The following is a 27,916-nucleotide window of genomic DNA, read 5'->3' as shown; positions in this document are numbered from 1 at the left end:
CATTAGAGTAGCACAGTCTGCCTCCTGTGCAAAGGTTGCAATACTGCAGTATGGGGCTATCTCTACAGCTGATGTGCCCAGGCCACAGTATCTGAGCCTGTTACTTCCCTAAAGCATTCTGCTAATGTTCCTAACACTACTCTAACTTTTTAAAAACATCTAAGCTGCAGACTGACATTAGACCAACTAAAAATCAAACACCTTTTCTACATAAATATATTCAACATTATTCTAGCCTTGTACTTTAATGTATCAAATTTAAACTTTGCACAATAATCAAGTCTATATAGAGGATTCTGAATCAGAATATTTTTAGTATATTAGATACTCCTCTAAATTTGCAATACTAATACTTTCCAGTCATAACAACTTAGAATACATATCTATAAAAATATAAAATAGATACAAATAAATGTAATACATGAGAACATGCAATCTATGCACAAAGAGAGACACAAAAGCGTACTCTAGTACAGGGAAGAGGAAGTCCATTTAGCTAGGCGATCAGAGCAGGTTCAAAGAACATAAGCATGTATGTGTTGTGCTCTAATGGCTGGTATCCTTTAGATGAGCAGGGATGGTAAGACAGCACTCAGTGCAGAGAAAGAACCTAATCCAACATGCAGAAGCGGGAAAAGAAAGTACCGATTTGGACAAAGTATTGTCTGATTCTCTGTAATTTATATTGTATCACAGTCTCTTCACACCTCAATTTCCATCCCTGGTTCCTTTTCTACCATATAATTACAAAATGTTTACAAAAACTATGTTCTTGGCTCTCTTCTCACTCCATACACTCTCTGGGTTATTTTCCTTCTCTCGTTTTTCAACTAATATCCATGTTCTGATGGTTTCAAAATACACACTTCTAACCCTAATCTCTCTCCTAAACTCCCAAGATCTCTCTCCTAGATATCTCCATTTGAAGATTCTCATAGGTACCTGAAATTAAATACACATAAATATGACACCAAGGACTCAAGAAAACTGAGAGGAAGACACAAACTCAAGAAATTCTTAGAGATTGATTCCTCTGGATCTGGTAACTGACTGGATGTCAGAGTTCAGAAAAAAACAGCCTAGCATGACTCCCAGATTCTGCCTTGAGTGAATGGACAACTGTTTTTAATGTTAACTGAGGGAGAGAATAAAAGAAAAGGAGTAAACTTAGGGATAATGTATGAGATGTTGGGCATTAAGGACCTGAAGATAGCCAATGGCATGTGTCTAAGACGCAGACACTGCAGTAGGGATACCTGTAAGACAGCCAGGGGCATGTGTCTAAGGTGTGGACACTGCAGGAGGGATACCTGTAAGACAGCCAGGGGCATGTGTCTAAGATGCAGACACTGCAGGAGGGATACCTGTAAGACAGCCAGTGGCATGTGTCTAAGATGCGGACACTGCAGGAGGGATACCTGTAAGACAGCCAATGGCATGTGTCTAAGATGTGGACACTATAACAATTTTGGAGTGATCAGTAAGTATATGGTAAATAATGCTACTAATTTAGATATGGTCAACCAAAACGAGCATATAGGAGGAAAAAAGGGAAATGGGTCACGCATGAAGTCCCAAAGGGAGCCATGCTATTTAAGGAAGAAGAGCCAACAAAAGAGACTGAGTGGTAAATTGAGTATCTTTTATAAAGGTCACTTATCATAGTGGAAACAACGTTCAGAAGAGGAAAAATTGTCACAATGCTAGCTATAATTTCACCACCTAGGTCATCACCCTATGCTTTCATTTCCTCATCTACCAAATGTGAGGATGATTAAATGAGACAGTAAGCACTCAGTAATGATCACTATCGTTATGATATATCCAAGGCCAGTAATATATAATACCTAACTCAGTAAGCAGTTCAGCAGAATGAGAGCTCAGGGTAAACATGAGGCTGAGCAGCATAGCAGGGGAAAAAGAGACTGGGGAGGTACTCGACGAGGAGTTGTGAGCCAGAAGAGACAAATACCACACTAAGTGTGAAAGAACTCAATGTAATGGAAGCAAGATCAACCCACTTGGGGGCAGTTCCCTCTTTGGCCTGCTTAGTTTTACACACAGGAATAATATCTGGCCAAGGGAAGGTGAGTATTTACAAAGTCCTTTTAAAATTCTGATTGATAATAAAATGAAAAGTGGTTTTACTTTGGCTAAAAAACCACCTACTTTATTCTCCTACCATACTGCCTTCTCAAAAGCTGTGGGCACTTTAAAGTAAAAGCATGAAGACAAAAAAAAAAAAAAAAACAACCCAAAAAATAGCTTAAATGCTGTTTCTCCTTTCCAGTCCATACACTAAGTTGATGCTTAGTTCTACGGGCTGGACAAAAGGCACCCATATGCAAATAGTCTGCTTTGCAATGGAGATGAAATATTTTCATCCAAAAACTGACGGACTTTATTCAGAGTAGAAAAAAATAATGGAAGAAGAAAGTGTTTTACAAAAAATTACTTGTACAAAGTGACAATTCAATGTTTTTTACCTAGACAAGCCAATACCTTACCGTGGTAATTCAAAATAATGAAATTTTCTTTTTCTTTCACAGAATTCAGCAGCAGTTACAAAAAAAAAAGCCACCTACTTTCAATGAAAGTAAAGCAAACCAGAGAAGCAGCAGAATATTTGATGTGTATGTTTCCCAGCAGTCCAACACAAACAAAACCAGCAGGTCTAGACCCAGGCTTGTAGAGCACACGTGTCGGGAAGGCGGGCAGTAGAGTGCTGCCAGAGAGGAGCTGCCTCCCACAGGAGCCTGTTCTCTGAATACTGAGACACTGAGGAGTCTGCAGAGTCAGAACAGAGAAGGAAATTCAACAAAAAGACACCATTACAGACCCATGTCTTTAATGTTTTCTCCTGGAAGCAAGGGTGGTTCTTCCATTTCTGCTAATTTGTTAGACTCCCGCAGGACCTGGATTGGAAAACGGAGGAGAGGGCAAGAAAAGAAACATTTTTTACTCAAAGGTTAATTTTCCGCTCAAATTTCAACTAGGTATGCTTGCTCTTATGTAAAGTTACAACACTATGTTACACATACTACTTTAAATCAAATTATAAAAACTGCAGGGCTGGCATGTATAACATGTGAAGCTGCGAGTTTTCTATGGAGCATTTATCAAGTGCCTACTTCATACAAGGCACTATACACAAAGCATGATACACATTTTCTCACTGAATCCTATATAGCCCTAAAAGGTAGGTGTTATTATCCTCAACCCTGGATGAGAAAAAAAGATAAGAAGTGACAATTAGTTCAAGATCATATAGCTAAAAAGTACCAGAATCTAGATTTGAATTATAGTTTTCAGTGAGCTGCAAGTCCATTTTCTTTCCATTAAGCGATGCCTAAATCCATTAAGGCCTTAGTGCATTTAAACTCAGATAAAATCAATCTCTTATGTAGGTTTAATATTTAGAGAATTTGGAAACTATGCTGATAAAGAATATTGTTGAAAAAAGATACTAAATTAATTAAAATCATGATCTACTATTACTGATTAGTTACCTTATGAAAGACACTACACTGATTCCAAGAATGTAAAGATATAGAAACAGTTCTCTAGTAGATTTACAACTCAGAAAACACACACACACACACACACACACACACAAAATCGTCATACGTTAAACATATCCACTAGCTACCACAAGCCTCCCACTCCACCCTTTTCACTCCCAAACAATAAACTTCATTGTCAACAATTCTTCACCTCCCATTAATTCCTCAGTCTTCTGCAATCTGGCTTTGCCACCTAACCCAACCCCTTCCAGGAGGGAACCCCCTTTCTCCCCAATAACCTCCTCATTATTAAGGACAATGGACATTTCCATCTTTACTTTTATCTCTTAGCTACTTTTGACACTATCTGCACACTAGCCTGGCTAAACATCTCTTCCTCTGGCCTTTGTTTTTCAATGACCTCTCTATTCCGTTTCCTTAACCTTCCCTGCTCCTCAGAGTTTTGTCCATTTTTCACTTTACTCACTTCCTGATGATCTCATACTCTATCTGTGACGTTACCTAACGTCAATCTACTTTGACGGCAGAGATTTTTCTTGGACTCTAGTTCCATTCATCCAACTGACTAATGTTCCTCCCCATCTAGATGTCCCACAGATGCCTTGAACTCAACAGATCTCAAACTGACCTGTGTTCCATACTTAGCAAGTAGCCCTACCGTCCATTTAGTTGTCTAAGCCAGTTCTGGAGGAGGGCTGAGCAGTGGTCTCTGTGAGCAGGCACAAGCCTTCTACTTCAACCTTGACTTGTTTCATTAGACTGAGAACCAATACCACTAAAATAAATTCTCAAACATTTTTTAAAAAGTGTTTTACTTTTATTTCCTTCAATCCAAAAGGTAGACTTAAGAGTCCTCAACAGAAGGTTAAAAGGAAGAAAACACAAGGTACTAAACTGCCTTAAAGGACACCTTCTTCAGGCCCTCAAAACTGGGTTAGATGTCTCCTATGCTTGAGCTCCAGTTTGGCTGTTACCACCCACCCTGAGTGCCTGTCTGTCTTCTTCCCCACAAGACTCCTAGAGAACAGGTGTCCTATTTTATACACTTTCGAATACTCAATAGAAATGTAACATGAGTCACATATATAATTTTTAATTGTCTAGAAGCCACATCACAAAAAGTAAAAACAAGCAAAATTGATTTTAATATATTTCATTTAGCGCAATAAATCAAAACTATTGTTATCTCAGTATGCAATAAATATTTTAAAACCATTAATGTAACATTTTATATTTTTATTTACGCTAAGTCTTCAAAATTCAGAGTGTAATTTATACTTACAGCACATCTCAATCCAGACCAGCCACATTTCAAGTATTCAACAGCCATATGTGTAGTGGTGCCCGGATTGGGCAGAGCTAATCTAATGAATCTAATTCTTCCTGATAATCAAGTTATTCTTTAGTTTAAGTCAGGTGCTTAGAGAGGATTACACAAAAGGGTTAGATATCACTGCCACAGCTCAATGCTCACCTAAGGCCAATAAACTAAGAACAAATTAATTCTGTTCAATAAATGTGCAATCTAAAGAAATTCATACTTCTAGAGTTTAATATTTTGTTTCATAAAGTAATCTTACTGCAATACCTAAAGAACTATAACACATGTATTTTTTATATTCCACATTCTAAGCCTCAAAAAATGGTGATATTTTTGAACGACAGTTGCCAGTTCCTGATATATTATGTAGTCATAAAAGAAAGGAAAGAAGAAATTTCAGAGACAGAAGCGGAGAAGGAAGGAGGGAGGCAGCAAAAGAAGAAGAGCAGGCCTGTGAGGATGGAGAAAACCAGGGTAAGAATGTGACATGCAAATATGCAGATTACCTGGGTTCACATCCTGACTGCTACATGCTAGGTCCTCTTAGACCAGGTGTCCAACTTCTTTATACCTCATTTCCCCATCTATAAAGTAATAATTATAGTATCCCACAAAAGGGTTTTATAAAAATTAAATGAGTTAATATATTTAAAGCATTTATATCAGCACTGACATAATATATACCTAATAAGTATTTCCTACTACTACAAATAATAAAAATTCAGACTAATAACTGATTACCACCAGACTCTGGTAAGAATTTCTACTAATTATGACAACAACAGAATTGGATAAAAAGATAGATAATAACTAACACAGTATACTAAAAAAAAAAAAATCAAACAATGCTACACATGTGAAAAATCATATAAAGGAAAGATGCTTTATCTTTCGCCCATCATCTACACGTGATTTGGAAATACAGGTTGTTCCCCATGATCTCCTCCCTTTCTATATTTCTACATTCAGAAGAAAATTGCAAACCCAAGAATATATGTGTACTGTATACTGGAGTGGAGAGGAAGGTAGTTCTGGAAGAGGAATGTGGTAACATAAGAGTGTAATCTTCATAAGTAAAACTTTATAAAGTGAGAAAAGAGACAGGAGAACTCATGCAAGGAGTGCATATAGAGAACCATAGGCTCTCCCATACACTCTCTGACCAGAGTGTCAGAGAGTAAGGGCATTGAAGAGAACTCCAGAAAAGCTGCACTAATTGACAGACTTTTAATAATAGGTGTACAATAGTGGTTATGTATAAACAACTCACTTTAGAGCTAAAGACATAAAAAGAGCTAAAACAAGTGAAGAGAGCAGAATCAAGGGCAATCCAGACCCTATGTATGTTGGCAAACACTGACTCTGAACACATCTACCTTTCAACAAACATAAAAGAAAAAAATAAGGCCTAGAAAATGATTGTTTGACAAGGAAGAGGAAGTATCAGCCTGAATCTCACCAAAAGAGCAGTCTTCTGAAAACAATTCCCTATTGGCATTAGGAAAAGCATTTATAAACTAGCTGACATACCCAAAAGGAAATTAGCCATATTCCCTAAGTAACAGGAACAAAAGCCATAGGAAAGAAGTACTGAGGTTAAGAGAAATGGGTAAGATAAAGAACGACTGCAAAAATTGAAAATGTAATAGAAATAAAACCTGTGCTGGAATTAATTAAGAACTAAATTGACTATTTAGAAAACAGCATTTATGTTGAGGGCAACCATAAAAATTGCTCTAAAAATTTGTGGAAAAAGAACAGAAGTAAAAACCATGAGGAAAGATGATAAAGAACCAATGAAAGAATCTATGTCCTAAAAGAGAAAGTCAAACAGAATGGGAACGATCATCTAACACATAATGGAAGAACATGCTTTTGAAATAAATAACGATTTTCTAAGTTTGTTGATCAAAACAGTTTAGCATGTTCCACATTAAAAAAATAATTAACGGAGATATATATCTAGGTGCATCTTAGCAAATTTTCTTGAACTGTAAGAATTAAAAGACAAACTATGAGAAAAAAGGCAAAGAGAGAAAGAGAAAAAAGTAACGTACAAAAGCAAGATCAGGCTGCCCTCCAATTTATCAGTAAAACTATATTCTCAGAGACAACAAAATGTTATCAGATCTATGAAGGAAAATGCTATGACCTCTCTAACATGTTTGATGGTAACAGGAAATCATTCTCAGATATGCCAGGTCACCAAAAATATGCTCCACATATTCTGCTTTTGAAAAAAAATAATTACTGAGGGAAATCGAGATTAAGACTACTATATAAGATCTGTGGTGTACAGTAAAGACGTAAGCTGTTATATCTTAATGACCCTACAGCCAAAAATAATAATAATTTACTGCCACCACACTAACCTGAGTCTCAGTTTTATCATTTATGTCAAGATAGTAATATCCACCTTACAGGTTTGTATGAAATGAGATAGTTGCAATATAAAGCGATTTGCAAGGTGCTATTAAAATGTAAGAAATAGGCCTGGCCGGGTGTGGCTCAGTGGTTGAGCGTTGACCTAGGATCCAGGCGATCGGGGTTCAATTCCCGGTCAGGGCACATGCCAAGTTGTGGGCTTGATCAATGACTCATCACTGATGTTTCTATCTTTCTCTCTCCCCTCCTTTCCTCTCTCTGAAATCAATAAAGATATATTAAAAAAAATGTAAGAAATACTTATTAATCACTTAACAGAAGCATCAACAGAAGTTTTCACTTTCTCTTCTCACAATGGTCTACTCACATGGTGCTTTGTTTCTCTGCTTTAAAATAAACAGGGATTAATGACACCTTACAAATGTTTGAATTGCATTAATCCAATAGCAATAAACATAATATCTCCATAATGCCCTAAATAAAATATCAGATATACTATACAAAATAACCATATATAGGGTTAATATTTGAGACAGCATGTCATAAAGAGAACAATAATCTCACTAATTCTAAACCACTGACTTCTAGATCTACAGAATAGAGAGCATCTTATTCTAAAGAAAGCAATAAAAGGAGTGATGTCATCATCGTGGCAGCATAAGATGTCCCTCATTTTGTTGCCCTTTAACTTCTAAAATTTGGCATCTACCCAAGAATAAAAGGGCCTCTGTGGGAGCTATGAAATCCAGCACCATACCTGAAATCCATCAGGTAATAGGCAGACAGACTGTGTAAGAGCTGTGGAACCAGTTGGAGCCTGTGAACTGACTCCAATCCCTCTTGGCCACAGCACCTGGAAAACAATGACTTGAGCATATACTCAAGTACACAAGAAAACCTTAAGAGAGAGCTAGGTTTCTACAAAAGTTCCAGCATTCCACTGGAACAAAAAATATATACAAGTTTGGATGCCTCAGAGTGGATAAGAGGAACTTTGCCAACATCACGAAGTGGCACAGCTTAGAGAAAGAGGAAGCTGGGGATTCCTCCTGCTAGGGAAAAGGGAGAGGAGTGAGCACCCAACTTCCCCAGCTGTAGGGCTGCTGCTAAAGAACTCATTTCTTGCCCACAGCACCCACAGCATTAAAGCAAGAGCTCCATTACTTGGGGAAGGAAGGGGTTCAGGAAAGAGGCAGACAAGAATATCAGAAGGCATTACAGAGATGCATTTCTCTGTGTTCTAGACTCTAGCAAAAAACCTATCCATAAGCTGCTGGTAAAACCTCATCCAAGGATCTCTTCACCTGAGGCACGAAAACCCCCAAACCCCCAAGTGCCAAACCCATACCCTCTCCACTCTGCAGCCAACTCCTGTACATGTTCCAGAGGGCGACAGTAAGAGCAAGCTCAGGTAGACAGGGAGTACATGCAGAAAAGCCAGAGTCTGTGGGCAAGGAGGAAACAATAATCATGACCTGTACTGCGACCTTTGGGACAATGAAAGAGAGGTTCCCAACAGCTAGTCTGGTTCATTATAAGATCAACAGAAGACACACAGCTTAAGAATCCTGCCACAAGAGGAAATAAGTGTAGAACAGGTGTATTCATATGAGGTCAGAGAAAGCCCCAGAATATAAGCTGAACCAACAAAAAGAATCCCTCACATGAAGGCAGCTAGTAAAGATTGGAGGAGGTAACTGCTACTTCAAATGCGAAAACAGCTGTGCAAAACTACAAGTTAACATAAAGAATCAAGGGAGCATGACATCACCAAAAGATCACAATCCCCCCAATAACTGAACCCAAAGTCTTGAGCTCTAATTTACCCAATAAAGAATTTAAAACAGCAGTTTTGAGGGAACTCAATGAGCTACAAAAAAATACAGACAATTCAATGAAATCAAGAAAACAATAAATGAACAAAATGAGAAATAAACAGAAATAGATATCATAAAAAGGAACCACACAGAAATTCCAGAGCTGAAGAATTCAATGAATGAAATGAAGAATGCAAGACAGAGTACCAACAACAGAATAGAATAGGCAGAAGACATAATCGGTGAATTCGAGGATAGGAACTTTGAAGTAACCCAGTCAGAGGAGAACAAAGAAAAAAGAATGAGATAGAATAAAGCAAGCCTACATGATTTATAAGACACCATCAAAGGAACCAATTACAGAATCACTGAGTTCCAGAAGCAGAAGAAAAGGGAAAAGGGGGCATAAAGCTTAAGAAAACTGGGCATCCAAGTGCATGAAGCTCATAGATCACCTCACTATTTCAATTCAAAACAATCCTAAAACACATTAAAATGAAACTGTCAAAAATCAAAGACAAAGATAGAATCCTAAAAGCAGTAAAGGAAGAACTCTAATCTACAAAGGAACCCTCATTAAGCTATCTAGGCAATCAGCAGATTTCTCAGTAGAAACCTTACCACCTGGGAGAGAATAGATTGATATATTCAAAATGCTGGAAGGAAAAAACTGCTAGCTAAGAATATTCTATCTGACAAAGAAATCCTTCAGAAATGAAGAAATACTTGCCCAGACAAACAAAAGATGAAACAAAAGTTCAGCCCCACCACATCTGCCTTACAAAAAAATGCTGAAAGGAATTCTTCAAGTTAAAATAAAAAGATGCCAATAGTATCATGAAAACATATGAAAACGCACAACTCACTGATAAAGTAAATATATAGTTAGATTCAGAAAAGTCTAATTCTGTAATAGGATGCTGTGTTAACCAATTGACTATGTTATAAACATTAAAGGAAAAAGTATTAAAAATAACTATAGCCAGTATAATTTCTTCATGAATACACAATATAAAATGAGGTAAACTGTGGCTTTAAAAACATAAAATGTTCAATGCAATCCCTATAAAAATTTCAATGGCATTTTTCACAAAAATATAAAAAACAATCCTAAAATTTGTATGGTACCATAAAAGATTCCAATAGCCAAAGCAATTTTGAGAAAGAACAAAGCTGAAGGCACCACACTTCCTGGATTCAAACTATATTACAAAGCTATAGTTATCAAACCAGTGTGGTATTATCATATAAACAGACATGTAGATTAATGGAACAGAATAAAGAGCACAGAAATAAACCTATGCATGTATGATCAATTAATTTACAAGTTGCCTAGAATATACAATGAGGAAAGGATAGTCTTTTCAATAAATGGTGCTGGGGAAACTGAACAGCCAAATGCAAAAGAGTGAAACTGGACCCCTAGCCTGCACCACACATAAATATCAACTCAAAATGGATTAAAGACTTGACCATAAGACCTGAAACCATAAAACCAGAAGAAACTATAGAGGATTAGCTCCTTCACATCAGTCTTGGCAATGATTTTTTGGATTTGACACCAAAAGCTAAGGGAACTAAATCAAAAACAAACAAGTGGGACTATATCAAACTAAAAAGCTTTTGTAGGACAAAGGAAACCATCAATAAAGTGAAAAGGCAACCTACTGAGTTGGAGAAAATACTTGCAAAGCATATATAGGATAAGAGGTTAATACCCAGCATACATAAAGAACTCAAACAACTCAGTAGTGTGTTTGGAAGTTTTTATAATATAATATTGGGGAGAGGATTAAGAAATTTAAACTTGACCAGTCATGTAAAGGAAAATCAATGCAGGCGTCTGATAGCAGTAAACAGCATGGTCAAGGAGGTGCATAAAACGAGACAACGAAGACAAAATGATGATAATCTAGGAGAAAAATATCAAAATCCTGGATTAGTCTGGTAGTAGAAATAAAGTGGTAGTGGAAACAAAGACGAATATCTGATACTTGGAAGAAGTGGTTAAATTTGACCACAGGCTTAAAAAACAAATACAACCAATTATTTGAGTAACACCTGACGATTTTTACTTGAGAAGAATTGCGCTTAAGATATGGCAGTAATGGAAGAAGAAATACAGATTTAACAAAGAAAGGAGGTAAGGCCAAAACAAAAGGACAACTCAAACACCAGGAGCCTACCTTTCTACAACCGGAGTTAGGGAACTAAGGCAGCAAAGCCAGATGATTCATTAGTTTTTCTGCATTCTCATGGAAATATCTTTAGTGGAAAGAAGTTATATAACTCTCTCCTATTGAAGGAAGAGAGAAATCCTCTCCTGGAGAAATCCCCTGGAATATATAAAACACTTTTTTCTTGCTGGGCCAAAATAATGTTACTAAATGGCTATCTGACCTGTTTCCCATCAGATTCCTTAGAGCCCTGCCTGCTTCTGGAGCTCCGGTTCTATCAGCAGATAAAATTATATAAGGTCTGCTCTTTGACAGCATTCAATACAATATTTACTCCTTTTCTTATGCTCAAGAAGAGTCTACAGATCACAATAAAAATCTTACTGGTAAAAAAAAACCCACACAGATAGAAAATTTTTTTTATTCCTAAAACATAATCAATTCAATTCTGTTCACTCCCAACCATGTTTCCCCACTGTGTTCCACACCCTCTTTATCAAACCCTGTAACTTTCCACGTGACTTTACCTTCCTTCCTTCTCTCCCTCTCTCTCTGATCAGGAAGTTACTATAAAGGAAATTCAGAAACCTTATCTATGATGATGATCGGAAAGCTGGCAAGTTTATGGGTCAGTTTTCACATGGAATGTCAGATGACAGAAAAACAGGAAATAATTTTTCTGAAACTGCAAAACACTAAATTAAAATCAGATGAAAGGAAAAAAGAGTCTGTAGAAGTTACAAACTATCCTCCAAAGTTTCTTTATGTACTAAACGGTGAACGAAAAATAACTTACTCTTCATTGCATAATTCTATAAAAGAAAACTGTTTACATCAATTTTACTTTAGTCTATTTTTTATACAACTTGACTGTGTCAATGTAAGAAACATCCAAACCGGTAAAGAATCTTTGAGTTTATTTGAGTCAAAATGACAACATATGCCCAGGAGGAAGATCTCAAATGCTCCTGAGAATACCAGTTTTGCAGTTTCTTTCATGCATTTGAAATTAAGGAGGGAAGGTAAGGAAGATTATAGGAAGGTGGGAGAAAGCAAGGCAGAAGACCCTTAATGCTTTAGAAGGAGGGATCTGAAAGGGGGCATTTCAAAGGTATGTAACCTAGATGCACAGAGACAATGAATAGGGTTTAAGGCAAAGATAAGCCTTTTACTAAAGAAGTTATGTGCCTAGGGCATGACTCCCCCACCATGACCAGCCCAGTTAGGAATTTATGATCAGATCTCCTTGTGAAGTTACTTTCCACAGAACCCCCTTTTCTTCCACAACTGACAAACCACAAAGTAAGCAAATGAATCATACAAATAAAATCTGAACAGGGTAGAGACAAAGACTGGCATCTGGGATGGATCTTACTGGTTATATATTTTAAAGTAGCACATCCAATTTCAAGCACAAGGAAACCCTTTCTTTTCATAACACCTCCAAGAACAATTTGGTTTTCAGCTGAAACCACAATTAGCAAGCGTTGGATAACATTACATCACCATCAATGATTCAACAACAAAAAAGGATATCTAAATAGGTACAGTCTAAAAAGCATCACTTCGTGCTATGGGTTGAATTCTGCCCTCCAATAAAATAGATAGAGACAGGCTGAAGTCCTTACTGATAGTTCCTCAGAATGTGACCTTATCTGGAAATGTTATTGGTGGGGTGCCCTGTGTCACCACCTGTTGCCAGCAGAAGTGGAATTCTTGCAATGTCACAAAGGAAGGAATTTCCTGAGACTCGAACTGGAGAATGAGTGATATTTGTTTCTGTGGAATCAAACCCCTGGGTTTCCAATGTCACATTTCCTCTGTCCCGCCATGGAAGAAGTCCAATCTTATCTTCAGCAAGGCTAGGATTAAGCCACTGCTCAGAGTTTCCACACCATATTAAAGCACAGCACAGTCCAGTCCAGCATCTGGCTAGCTTAGCTCATGTTTCCAGCTGCAGTCCCTTGAGTGTGGGGTCCACATGGCCAAGTGGCTGCTTAAGGTCACATGGTGGGCTAGTGCACATGGCGGGCTAGTGTACCAGCAAGTGCAGGTCACGGAGCAAGAGAGTGCAAGGGAGCAGGAGTAAAGCAAGATTGGGGGGGGGGGGAGGAGGGAGAGAGGGAGGGAGGGAGGGAGGGAGGGAGGGAGGGAGGGAGGGAGGGAGGGAGGGAGGGAGGGAGGGAGGGAGGGAGGGAGGGAGGGAGGGAGATCTTTGGGTGATTTTAACCTTTCAAGATTTCATGCATGTAGTGGCTCCACCCCCAGCCAATTATATTTTTTCCAGGTTACACTCACCAGCAATCGCCTTCCCTAGGTCGCCCTGACTTCACTGCACATGCACCCATTTCCCTTTTTGTTGGATCCCTTTCACCAGTGTTCTGCAGGGAAGGGACTGGTGGTTTCCTGGAGAGTGTGAAGCTATAGCTTCCTGGTGATGCTGCACAAAGGACCATATTTATAATGTCTGGCCTTTACTTTGCTTTCTTCAAATTTTTAATATTAGCTAGTTAATTGCGACGATAACAGAAATAGGGTCATTGCTGATAGGGTCATTGTAATTAGTTAAGATAAGGATACAGTGGAGTAGGGTGGGCCCCTAATCCAACATGACTGCTGTCCTTATTAGAAGACAGCCTGTGAAGACACAGAGATACAGGGAGAAGGCCATGTAACCATTGAGGCAGAGAATGAAGTGATGGATCTACAAGCCAAGAAAACCCAGGATTGTTGGACTCCACCAGCAGTTAAGAAACAGGTAAGGGAAGCAAAGTTTGCCACTCCAAAATATGCCTTTTGGGAAACTGATTTTAAACTGGTTAATAGGGAACAAAAGACTCAGAAAGAGCCTTTAACCATCCCCCTTTCACAGCCTAAAGGAATTTAGATAGAGGACCTGCTCCAGGAAGGGAGATATCATAACAGATAATTATAGTTTAGTGTGATAAAGAGGAACCTAGCAAGGCCCATTTGTTCAAAGTCCTCTCTGTGTTCTATTGTTAAAAATGATCCAGCAAACATTTTTTTACCAAACATTTGCTTTTCCATCTCCATGTGAATTGCCCTTCTGCCCTATGAAGTCCCAAACCATACACCTCCCCCACCTTCACATTCCACAACTGTGAGAGTATAAATTTCTGTTGTTTTAAGCCATCTAGTTTGCAGTAAATAATTTATTAAAGACACCCTAGGAAATGAATACACCTAATATCAAGAAAACAGTCAAAGTTAAATCTTTAAATGCAAGCTGTTTTTAACTGTTAAAACTTGGAAGCAAATGGAAGTCCTTCAGTAGGTGAATAGATAAACAAACTGTGTTACATCCATTTAAAGGAATATTATACAGTGACAAAAGGAAATGATCTAGCCCAGCTGGTGTGGCTCAGATGCGCATCATCCCATGCACTGATTCGATTCCAGGTCAGGGCACATGCCTGGGTTGTGGGCTCGGTCCCCAGAGGGCATGCAGGAGGCAGCTGATCGATGTTTTGCTCTCATTGACGTTTCTATCTCTCTCTTCCTCTCCCTTCCTCTCTCTCCCTCTCTCTTCCTCTCTCTCTAAAGTCAATTAAAAAAACATATATATATGTGTGTATATATATATATATATATTTTTTTTTTTTAAAGAAAAAAAGAACTGATCTATCAAGTAATAAGAAGATATGAAGAAACCTTAAAGGTATATTGCTAAGTAAAATAAGCCAATCCGACCACGTATTAGATGATTCCAACTCTGATATTTTGGAAAAAGCAAAACTTGCATAGTTTTGCAATAAAAAGATCAGTGGTTGCCAGGGGTTCAAGGAAAAGAAGGGAAAGACAAAAAGGTGAAGCACATGATTTTTAAGACAGTGAAACTACTCTGAATGATACAGCAATAGTGCAAACATATCATTATAATTTTGTCAAAACCCACAGAATGTACAACACAAAGAATAAACCCAAATGCAAAGCATAGATTTCAATTAATAATGTATCAATATGGTTCATCAATTGTAACAAATGTACCACACTAATACAAGATGTAAACAACAGAAGAAACTGTGAGGATGAGAGGGAAATAATATAGCGCTGTAGATTTTTTTTTTATAACTCAGAACATTAAAATAACCATAGTTAACTACCACCTATCAGCAACATAATTTCCTTAAAAAGGGGAGATTTTTAAAACCAAGAAAAGTTATAAGGATAAAATCTTATGATAAAGAACAGTATTTCCCAAAAAAGGATGGCACACTGCAGAGTATCTGCCAAAACCAAAACAGAAGAGTAGGACAGAGAAAGAGAAAATATTACCTCAATTACTTTCATTTTGCCTCATACCAAGGAAACTGTTATCATGCACTGGCCCAGTTAATGCACTGTTTTCAGAAGATTGTTATTCATTTAGCTCATAATACCCCTGAAAGAGAAGTAGTATTCTTATTCCCATTTATAAACGCCATTGTAACTGCAGAGGAACTCCATTTCTTTAATATGACTTTTTCCTTCATTCCAGCTAACTTTATCTAGTCAAATAGTACCATGACTCACTTGCCTTTCAACCAGATCCTTCTACCTTTGCACATGCTGCACGTCCACTCCCTTAATCATTAAGCCCACAGGACAATTGGGTTTTGGTCATCCTTAAACTATCTTAAAAAACAAAGCATCTGGTCTATTGGCCATAGAAACAGAGTTTCAGTCAAACTAACGATAACATCTTGACCTCAGTTGTGTTTCTGCCCCAGACCCAAGAAAGCGGAATGACCTTACTGAGCACATCTTTGCAAAGTCAGACAGAACATCGTCATGGCTGACATCTGGGCCATATGCAATGATCTACCCTGGCTCCAATCAATCAGTAGTGCCACGACCCTAACGCTAACTCCCTTAGTTACCATGATTAATGATTTTTCCTCTATATAACCATCCTCTAGAAGCCATCTAAGAGCCAGGTTTTAGACTACTAGCTTACCTGTGTCCCTAGGCTTGGCACTATTTCCTTAAATAAACCTTTACTTTCTTTGCTGCAAACTCCTGCTCATGTTTTATTGGGCTTTGATGCGCTCAGGCAAATAAATCCCTTTAATTCAATAACACGCTTATTATAGAAGTTAAGCAACTTTTCCAAGGTGTCATATACCTTACAACAGCAGTTGAACAGGTTTATGACTGAACTAAGACTATGATCATGACATGATAGCATCCTAGCGCAACTGTATAGTAAGCAACTGATATAAAGGATCAGAGGCTGAGAAAGAGATCAGCATGAGGTAAAGATGTGGGAATCATCCATAAAGAGATGACAGCTGAAGCCATGAGAAAGGAGGAACATAAGGAAGAAAGTACAAGGGGTGTTGGGGGGAAGCAAGGGATAAAAGACATATTAGAGTCACCTTGTTCAGCTGAGGAACAGCCAAGTACATTAAGGAGGTGCAATCAGATAGAAAAGAAGTGAACCATAAATCGTCACCAGGTTTGAAACCTGTAGTCATCTTTGATTCCTTTCCCCCTCATATGCAACATTCATGCAGCTTTAACACATTACATCTGCATATATATCTTTTCATATCTGTCCTTTACCTTGCTTACTGATTACCCTAGTAATGATCTTCTGAAACATGCCTTTCATTAATCTTTACTTGGAATTGTTTGAACTGCCTCCAAAAATGTCTTCTTGTTTCCATTCTATCTGCCTCTACTACCACCTGTTTGTGTATCCAAAGTTTCTAATTTTTATATAATCTCTATGTTTCTATTATAATTACTTGTCTCTTTTTACTAAAATTTTATATTTAGAGCTTTTATTCTTTTAAGCGTTAAAGAGGTTAATAATACCTACAAATCATGTCAAAATACTTATAAACCCAATAAGCATGCTATAGACTATTAAATATACAATATTCAGTAGAGCAGGGAATACCTAACTTACTATAGCCAATTGCTGACATCATAAGCTTGTGGTGAGTAGAGGTGAAGAGTTTTTTTCGGACATACAACCTGTTAACTGTAAAAGTTCTAAGTAGAAACTTTAAAGAAAGAGTTTCTGTGTACAAAATACTAACAGTAAAATAGTAGAATTACTGGTGATTTAATTTTTTCCTTAATCCTATTTCTACTTCCCATAAATTTTTATTATAAAAATACTTTTTTTAAAACCTCTCAATGTTATTGTAAGAGACACAAAATTTTACAAAGGAGAGTTAATGGTAACTCTGGAGAGAAAAGTTTCAGTAAAATGGAAATCATGAGAGTTTGGACTAAAGTCCAAACCTATTGAGGATGGAAATGAGACAACTGTGAACATTTTCAAATAGACTTAGATGGCTCTTTAATGAAGAAGATGAATTAGTGACTGCCTTCTTTCTCTTTTCTAGATTTTCCTCATATAATTTCTTCAAAGTTTTTTTCAACATTGTTATCTCTCTGATTTTTATCTAAGTATCTCCTTTTAGGAAAAAAAACATTAAGAGATCATAATGGGCTACAAGGGTCAGAGATGGGGCTAAGTCTATGATTAATAGGCTGACCATGATTTGTTTCACAGAAGAGCGGAGAAAATATATTCCAGATGTGAGTTAGCATGCATGGAAGTGGGGATGAGCACATTGCGTTTAAGGGACCATAAGAAGAATCCCTAACTATAAGGTGGGATTATGTTTGGGAACAGCTGGAGGTACAGTGTGATAGCTGTGATGAGACCAAACACAAAAAACCATAAACACAAGGCTTAGAAGTCTGCACTTTCTAATGTAAGAAACAAAGATCCCCTTGAAGAGTTTTTACATAGGAGTATCACATTATGAAAGCAGTGTCAGAGGAAGATGAGCCTTATGGTAATGCAATAGAGAAAGACAAGGCTATCAGAAACAGGGGACAATTAAGAATGGAAGGGGGGAAATGAGCATTTTTCAAAAGATAGGACATGTGATAAAAGGGAAATAACATAGTATTTCTCATTCTCTTCCACTGATTCATTCAGTCAACAAACTTTTTCTGGGCACCTTCCATATTCCAAGAATGACCTCTAAGGAAACAATAGTGAACAAGGCAGATATGTCTATCCTCAGGGGGCTTATATAATATTGTATGTCTACTGTAACCTTTTTAAAAGCATGAGGCTTTATTGTGGAGTTTTGATGGTTATCCTTTATCTGGCTAAAGTTCTATTCTTTTCATTCCTACATTCTTACGAGTTTTTGCTGGTGTGAGAGATGGTGGTGGTAATCACGAGTAAGTGTTAACTTCAACCCCTTTTCCTCTGGCTATTGAAATGATTACATGTAATAGATACTGTTTGCTGTCTACCTAACATCTGCTTCATGAGCCTTAACTCATTCTGACTAGATCTGTATACTTTCAGAAGATGTCAATATTACATTCATGGACATACTCTAAGCAAGAAATGATCCAAAGACCTCTGACTTTTGGTTCATAAAGAAATTAATATTATAACAACTTTTGAAGAGAAAATCACATTTGTTGATTTAAGTCTATTAAAGATTTTCAGATAAGAGCAGATGGTTAAGAACAAAACCTCAAATACTATACCTTTTATCCCATATACATATATATATATAAAATATATTATACATACATAATATATACCATATGGATATTCTGAGATCAGATAGGCCTTCTAAAATAAGAGATAAAAGACATTAGAATACAATTCTAATTTAATATTTGATTCTGAATTGTAGACACTGGTGTTAAGTGTGGGCATCACAAAATAATACCTGCATAGCTTGATTTTTAAATTTATCTCTTAATCACCACCATTTATAGAACATACTTTAATGAAAGCCCAATGCTATACAAATTAGACTAAAAATAAATAGAGCTATGTGCTTGAATTTTAAAATCCTGTATTTCATGGGATTTATTCTTCAGTCACCAAATAAACCAATCAGACACAAGTTCCCTAGATTCTTAATTCCACTAAGTATAAAACTATATATCCTTAGTAAAGAAAGCCTCATTTTAAAAACAGCAAATTTAAAAAAATAATTTGCATTATTAAAAACTCTGTATGAAAGCATTCTTTTTTTAAAAAGTTTTTTAAAAGGTTTCACTGCCAAGTGAAGAGTAAATGAAACAAAGAAAAACACCCTAGAATTATGTCACTAAGGAAGCATGATCCAATTTACCAAGCCTGGATCTGTGCTTCATTTTTCAGAAATACATCTATTAGATTATATTTGTATATAACTTTTTCCACAACAAGTAAGGCTAACAAGGTGAAAAAGTAATACAAATAGAATTGCACTTGCATAAATACAAGTTTAAGATATCTAAAACAGTTCCATATTCCAGGTGATTTTCCATTCCTCTTTACTGATGCACAGGCAACAAAAGTTGATTGCATAAGAAATCCGTAACACAAGCTTTCACATTCAGCTGTTCATCTACCAAGTAACACTTTCAGGAAAGTGAAAGTGTTACTGCATGCTATCTGTAGTAAAAATGTATGCAATTTAACATTTTTACTAAAATTCGATTAGCTTCTCAATGTACTGTGCTTTCTTTTATGAAGGAGCTTGTGTAGCACTGAGGCTCAGGACAAGGGTAAACGGTGGAGCTACGTGGGGAACTCAGAGCCTCAGAGACCTTCCGTGAACGACACTTTCAAAACCACTGTGCCAGGCCCCTCATCTCATACACAGGGCCAAACTGTGGATGGTCAAAAAGCAGCACATAGCTGTCTATGGTTAGTTCTACCTGTAATTAACTAGAACGCTACCATTTTATGACCAACAAAGGTACACATAGTAAAAGCAAAATATCATTAACAGATTTTTATTACAAACATCCTCATTTTCTGATTATTTAGGAAAGTAATTCTCATTTATTAATACTAAAAACTGCTATTTCTTCCTCAAAAAAAAAGTGTTAAAGATATTCTTGTTAATTATGAAAATTTCACTTCACATTTGAAAAAATAGCACAATCATAGAAAGGCAATCTCTCTAGGTAATGTGCATATGACCAATCTGAAACCAAATAAGACCAACACCTAACTGTGTGCCTTTAATCACATGATTTAATTAATCTCTTCTCTCATCAGTCAAATGAGGTAATAATGTCTGTCTCACAGGATTGTGAGAGTTATATGAGATGAGTTATGTATAAATGTTTATCACAATAACTGGCTAGACTTTATTTCAATTATTAGAAGCACATTCTTCCTCCCACCCCACCTCTGGAACATGTATTTGAAACAGTCTTCTTTTTAAAATACTAACATTTAACATAATGTTGCTCATCTCCCTCCCACACCTGACCAAAAAGACTGTGATTCAAGCAAAGATACATCTAACATCAAAGATATCCCTTAAAAAATGAGAAAACAGGTAACAGGCAGCCTAATCACATTTTCTTTTTTCTCTGTCACTTTAGGCACTCTACTATGGAAAGCACAGTTAACCTTTGTTGATCAAAACTGTCTTCGCCTTAAACATTTAACAACCGTCTCTTCATTCATCTAATAAAAACGTTCTGAGGGCCCCACAAAGTTGTGAAAGATACTGAATACAGCACGAAAGAGGGTAATTTCTGAAGCCAACAGATCCCCTTGGTACCCTTGTGCTAAGAGTCAATAATTCAGGATAAATTGTGTCTAATGTTAAACCTAAACAGACAGCAGGCATTAAATAAGTCTACTCCAGACAAATTTACATATATGATCACCATACCCATATTATCTCCAAACAGGATGCATGCAAATAATCTTTTGCTTTAAAAGAAAAATTGAAGTACTGTTACTTTCTTTTTGGAAAAAAAGAAAGAAAGAAAAGAAAGAAAAGAAAGAAAAGAAAGAAAAAGAAAAGGGAAGGAAGGAAGGAAGGAAGGAAGGAAGGAAGGAAGGAAGGAAGGAAGGAAGGAAGGAAGGAAGGAAGGAAGGAAGGAGGAAAAGGAAAAGGGGAAGGAAGGAAGGAAGGAAGGAAGGAAGGAAGGAAGGAAGGAAGGAAGGAAGGAAGGGGAAAAGGAAAAGGAAAGGGAAAAGGAAAAGGAAAAGGAAAAGGAAAAGGAAAAGGAAAGAAAAGAAAGAAAAGAAAAGAAAAGAAAAGAAAAGAAAAGAAAAGAAAAGAAAAGAAAAGAAAAGAAAAGAAAAGAAAAGAAAAGCACACCTAGTATCCAGATCTTGGTTTCTAACTACCATTCTCCAATAAATGGATGATAATTAGAAATGGATGATAATTCTAGAACTGGGTAGAGGAAACTATCACCATAGTTTGGACCTTGTAGTGATCAAAAAGAAAAGCTAAAACACACACATACCCTGCATGCACACATCAAACAAAAACACCACAATGTGTCAAAGGAACACACAAGATCTGACTATAAAAACTCCCACTTTGGAGTTGGAACAATATGAGGAACAAAGTAGTACTGGATTGTAATACAAAATATAAAATAAATATCCATGAGTCCATGATATAAATAAATGATTGCATAAATCAATAAATGAGGAAAAGAGAAATCTCCCATGCAGAAGAATTACAAAAAGTGTAGATGCTATACCCTCAACAAGGTAGCACATAACTACACACTCCTTAAGTGTGAGCTATCCATAGCCACTTCCTTCCAAAGCAGACAATATAAGGAGAAGGAGGGGAAAAAAGAGTATTTTACTCAGAAAAAAAACTAACACTACCATAACCAAGTGTTTAAGGTTACCATCAACAGGATAAATCATGTCGATAATATGTTGTGATAAAAATGGATCTTTACCCTAAACACATAACCCCAGTCTAATAATGGGTAAAAAATCAGATATTCTACAAAATACTTGACCGCTGCTCTTTGAAACTATCAGGGTCATCAAAAACAAAGTCAGAAAACCTGTCACAGCCAAGAGGTACTTAAGGAGACATGACTACTAACGCAATGTGGTATCCTGGATGGAACCCTGGAAGAGCAAGGAGGACATTATGTTAAAAACAAAGGATAACTGAATAAAGTATGGACTTCACTTAATAATAATGTGAAATTCACTTTGTCCATCATTCACACACAAGCAGAGGTAGAAAAGGAGAGGAACCCAAAAATGTACAAAGTGCTATAGCATATTGCTAATGTGGTTAATTTCATAGCAACAAAGCTTTTAATAAGTAGAGGAATACTTACAAACTAGGATGAGATGTGTGGCAACTACAGCACAGTGTTTAAGTGCTTTAGCTCCAGAACTGGAAGGCATGAGCTGGAACACTGGCAATAAAACTTAGTAGCTATGAGACCTTGGACATGTTACTAATCTTAGTTGTTATCGTGTGTAGAATAGTGATGATAACAGTCTCTACCTCACAGAATTGGTAGCAGTAGTGTAAGATATTTCATTACACAACTTAGAAAAAATGCTCAGCACATGTAAAGTTCTCAATAAATGTTAGACATTAATGGCCATCACTATGGGAGTAATCATGAAAATCTTTTATACCACAATGAAATTCATTACTTATCTTTTAGCTAAGAACTTAAAAGTTATCAAACTTAAAGATGAATTACACATTTCCATTTACAAATAAATAAGACTTCCCAATTTGCTGGCCTGCTCTGGAATATTTTATAAAGACTGAGGTTTTTAACAATACTCCATCAGTACCTCCTGCTTATTCAGTTAAAAGTTATATTAACAGTCTTGGCCACAAACAACTAACAGAGACTGCTTCATCAGAACTTAGAAACAGTGTGCATACCCTCAAATCAGGAGAAAAGTTGTCTGCAGACGTTGAAATAGAATCCGATGACACAGCAGAAGCGGATTTCGTATGCACTGAATTCTCTGAATGAGAAGTGGAAGCACTGCAAAAGAAAAAGCACAGTATGTTTAGGAAATGGGGCTTTAATAAACCAATTTCAGAAACTGTCATTATAACTCCCTTATCTATCAAAACTTTCACTGCCAACTACTCATACTTTGCCCATTCAATCTTATCTCCAAATACTAATAAACTGAAAACTCTGTATTCCTGCATGGTTAAGTATTCTTACTATCCAAGCTCCCTCTAGACAGACTTCCCTGGTACTCACGAATACACTCTTGGCTAATTCTTTTCACCCAATTCATCCATTCTTTTGTCCAGTGAACATTCACTGAATGGTCCAATGTGCAAAACCATTACATGAGGCACTATGATCTGGCTATAAATATGATATAATCCTCATGTTCACGAAGCTCACAAGCGTGTGGCAACTACAGCACAGTGGTTAAGTTCTTCATCTCCAGAGCTGGAAGGCAGGAGCTGGAACACTGGCAATAAAACTTAGTAGCTATGAGACCTTGGACATGTTACTAATCTTAGTTGTTACCGGGTGTCGAATAGTGATAACGGTCTCTTGGCTAATTCTCAGAATTGGTAGAAGTATTATGACAGATATTTCATTACACCACATAGAATGCTTGGCACATGGAAAGTGCTCAATAAATGTAAACTATTACTGGCCATCATTATGCTGGCATGCTGAGAACAAGAAGCCAAACAACAGACAGAACATAAAGTCCTCATGGTATCACTTAGCAGCCAAATCTATACCAACAACTCCCTACTTGTGGAATTTTTGTAGTGTAAAACAAATGGAGTTCAATTTTTTAAATCACGGGAATAGTTTTATATTCTCTATAGCCAAACACAATTCTAAGTGATACAGCAATCAATACCTCATAAAGCATACTTTGGGAAAGTTCCAATATGTAATACTACTTTTTATGCACGGGACCTGGGAGAACAGATAAAACTCTTAAAGGCAATAAAACACAATTGGGAATTATGGGTAGTATATTACTTAGAAAAAAAATATTGACATTATAGCATGCACCACTAAGAAACCAAATGATTCTCTAAAGCCAAAGTACAAGTAAATAAATCTAAGAGAAATAAAATGACAAAACCAAGTTCTGCACCTAATACCTCGCAGTGTGGCATTCAAACAAGCAGTCTTTTGAGCCTAAGTGTGGCAAATATCCTTTAATTACTAACTTCTTTTTACTCATGCATAAACACAGATAGACACTATGATCCACAATGTTACATCTGAATAAGCAATAATGTGTATATCAATACAGCCAATCTGCAAAAGGCTTTACACTCCAGGCAGGCAATGAGAAGCTGGAGGGGCTCAGGGGTGAGAATATCATAGTGTGTGTTCTTGTGACCATGGCAGACAGAGACAGAGACAGAGACAGAGACAGACAGACACAGACACAGACACAGACACAGAAACAGACACACACATACCAATAGAATTGTTAAGAGTAGGCAGCTAGATAGACATGCAGGGATACATGGCTAAGATCAAGGGGAAGATTTGGGAGATGTGACAAATAAGAATTAACCAAGAGTTAGCAGGCCCAAGAGTGAGGCAGGGGAGACTTCAAACCTCTGCCAGGATGTGATCTAACAGATACTTTAACACCAGAGTGGCACAACTTTGAAACCTGAGGAGGTTTTTGTTTTGGTTTTGTTTTTTGCACAACCCAACTCTGGGGTATAAAATTTCAAATGCCCAAACAAGCAGGGCACTTGGTTCGGCTGTGGCCAGCTAAGCTGCCCGCTCGAACTATATCTGAGTATATTTCCTTTTCTTGCAAATAAACTCTTGCATGCTTTGCTGCTATTTATTATTATCTCTTGTTGGAATTCCTTACTACAAGCAAGACCAGGGGCACAGAGACCACCTCCAACAGAAATATTGGGAGTTCTCCTTGTATAAACATGAAGTGCTGCCTTCGTGGACACAGATACCTAGAATGCAGAGCTCCATTTTCAGTAGTTAATTTTTCTTCTGTCATACAGGCTCTATTCATGCTTCTGATCTCTATGGGCAGCTAATATAATACAATCTAATTTCCACTGATCTTTTCCATTTCTCGCTTGCTCATCTTGAGATCAAGCTCCCTGTTTACTTTTTATCAACGGTTCCACAAATGAGCTCTGTATTTTCCTGAATTCATATCTTTGCTCAAGCCATTCCAAAACAGAATGCCCCTTTATCCCAATCTAATTATTAAAATCCTATCTACTCTTTAAGACCCAGTAAAAGGCTAGTTTTTCCAAGACGTCTTCCCCAGGTCTTTCAGCTGGAACTAAGTTTCTCTATACTTTCACAGACTTCTGTCTATACTCTACAATTGCACTTAATACTTTTCACATGAGACTAGAGCTTTTTGGTGACATGACCACCTCCTTATAAAATTATAAACTACTACAGAATAAGAACCATGTAACTGGCAAGGCATTTAAACTGGAAGAAAGACTGCAGTCTGCTAATCTACTTAAGTAAACAATACCAATTAGGTTCTCAGTTTTCCTAGGTCCATAAACTTCACTAAAATCAATCCAAACATTCCTGTTATTCTTGTCATCCTGAGCCTCTCTTCAAAAAAGGCAGGGTTTCTAGTCTGACTATGTATTTCCTTCATCCATTTTCCATGTCCAAATCTTCCTTCTGCTACTAACTCATCCTAACCTTTATACTGGAATCTTTATTCCATAGTGAATAAATTTCCTCACATCTTCGACAGAATTCTCCCCTCACAGCCCTGGTCAGGTGGATCAGTTGGTTAGAGCACTGTCCAGATACACCAAAGTCAAGAGTTCAATCCCTGGTCAGGGCACATACAAGAATCAACCAATGAATGTGTAAATAAATGGAACAACAAATCGATAAATCCATGTCTCTCTTCTCTCTCCCTCCCTCCTTCTTACTCTCTCTAAAAAAAAAAATAAGAATTTTCCCCTCACCTCTTCACCTCAACTGATACCTTCTCCACGGAATCCACTCCCCTGCAGCCTGTTCTAGAGGAGACTCTTCTCCCAACATCTACCAAAACCCAAAGGTGAACCCAGCATTCCCCCAGCTCCACGACCATGCTCTCACACTAGTACTACTTTTCCATCTTCATACGTAAAAGCTTTCTTCCTCTGAGGTTCATGGCATTTGGGTATACAGCCTCTCCGCATCGTCACCCACCTACCTTTTCATTACTCCTCCTAACTCACTGAAGACTTGTTCAGCTGGCTTAATTTCTTCTCCAAAGCTTCTTTCTACTCCAAAGCTGCCACCATCATGGGAATTTAAACATTCCTAAGGATAAACTAGCAACAACCTACCTCAAAATTCCTCAATTCCTACAACCCTCATCCACCTTCCCATTTTAGCAATGTGCTTCTACAGTCATACTATGGACTTTATCATTTGTGGGAACTAATCAGCCTCTGTAATCTTAAATTCAAGGATCCCAATCTCTGATTACAGATGCTCTTCTTTCCAAATATCTCACTTTCTTAACTTGCCCTTCATCTAATCTTCAACCTGGTAGAGATAACTCATCCCTCAACCCCTCCATTTGTGATGCTTTATTGCTCTCCTTTTACCCTTCACTTCCCGCCCTACCCAGCCCAGAATGTGCAGTGTAACACTTTATACTCTGGGCAAACCCTCAGTGTGCTTATTTCCTCCCCTATCGGCCACCACTGCCCTGCTAATTCCTACCCTCTTCCATGCTAAAGCTTGGCTACTAATGACAAAAAATCTTCACACTGGGGCCTTAGTACTCATGGTTAGAAACATTAGCTAGGACCACAGCAGTGCGCAGCAAACCCATCACATCCAATCAATCCAAAATCCTCCAGAGTCTGCTTCCCTATCTCTAGACTGCATCCCTTTTTCTATCCTAATTTTTACTGTCTTAACTAGATACCTCTTCTCTGGACTATTGCAAATCACCTGCCTCCTTTCTCCTACTCATCCAATATATCATCCCCAATCAATACTAAAGTGATCTTTCAAAAACAGATCTGATCATGTCATTGCTTAGATTTTCAGTGAATCCTCACTGCCTACAGAATCAGGCCCAAACTCCTTAGCATAACACCTGAAGTCTTCCATGACTTCCCCTTGTTCTACATAACTGGCTGGAGCTCCAACCCATCGGAAGCCACAGGGAATGGCTTGTAGAGTCCCTAAGTCCTCTAGCCATATCATGCCTCTGTCCTCTGTTAAGCCTGCTTCTTCTACCTGTAATGTCCTCCATACACTTCCACGCCCACTCCGCTCCTACTCACCTTCCAGGCGCAACGACGTCTTCACGTACACTGCGCGTATTTCTATCACACCTGTAACACTGCACTGCATTTACTGGTCTACAAGCTCCTCCTCTCAGACAATTCTGTTACTGTATACTGTTCCGAGATTTTCTCTTTACCAGATCATTTCCCTACCTTGCTCTCAATAAAAAATGTAAAGTGTCTAAAAAAGAATATCTGACACATCCTTAGCTATTATTTATAACTACATGTTATTACACACATATTACTACCCCCAACCAAGTCCAATCAGCTGCATGAATAAAATTATAATGGCAAAGTTGCTGTTTCACCTCTCATTAATACTGCTTTCAGCTGTAATGTATTACAAGTGAGAATACAAATGTCCCCCCGTAACTGTAACCAAGATTTACTGAAGGAATAAAACAGCAAGAACTACAATTAAAGACCCAGTATTTAAAAGACAAGAAATTATGTGTCTTGGACAGTATTATATTAAAAGTATTTCAAAGATAAATATCACTACTACTGTAAAAGCATTTGTGTTGGCACTGTATATACCATTTTAAACTGAACCTGTCATTCATTACCAGGGACCAAATTTAAATTGTCTGCCCCGCCCCCTTCCCCTGAAAAAAACTTTATGTTGAAGCTTCACCCC

General features: G+C 37.4%; 1 protein-coding gene across 5 annotated transcripts in view; it reads right to left on the bottom strand.

The window, feature by feature from the left end:
• Positions 1-27,916, bottom strand: part of MTMR2 (myotubularin related protein 2) — a 91,639-nt gene that overhangs the window by 29,927 nt on the left and 33,796 nt on the right. For all 5 annotated transcript variants that reach the window (XM_081152640.1, XM_081152643.1, XM_081152644.1 and 2 more), the window contains 2 exons: positions 22,906-23,011; positions 2,840-2,915 (listed from right to left, as the gene is read on the bottom strand). In XM_081152640.1, coding sequence (XP_081008766.1) covers positions 2,840-2,915; positions 22,906-23,011 — 182 coding nt within the window. The remainder of the gene's footprint in view (positions 1-2,839; positions 2,916-22,905; positions 23,012-27,916) is intronic.

Source organism: Miniopterus schreibersii (genome assembly GCF_964146895.1).
Source record: "Miniopterus schreibersii genome assembly, chromosome: 12".
In the NCBI taxonomy this organism is placed as follows: Eukaryota; Metazoa; Chordata; class Mammalia; order Chiroptera; family Miniopteridae; genus Miniopterus; species Miniopterus schreibersii.
This window is presented reverse-complemented; position numbering and strand designations above follow the sequence as displayed.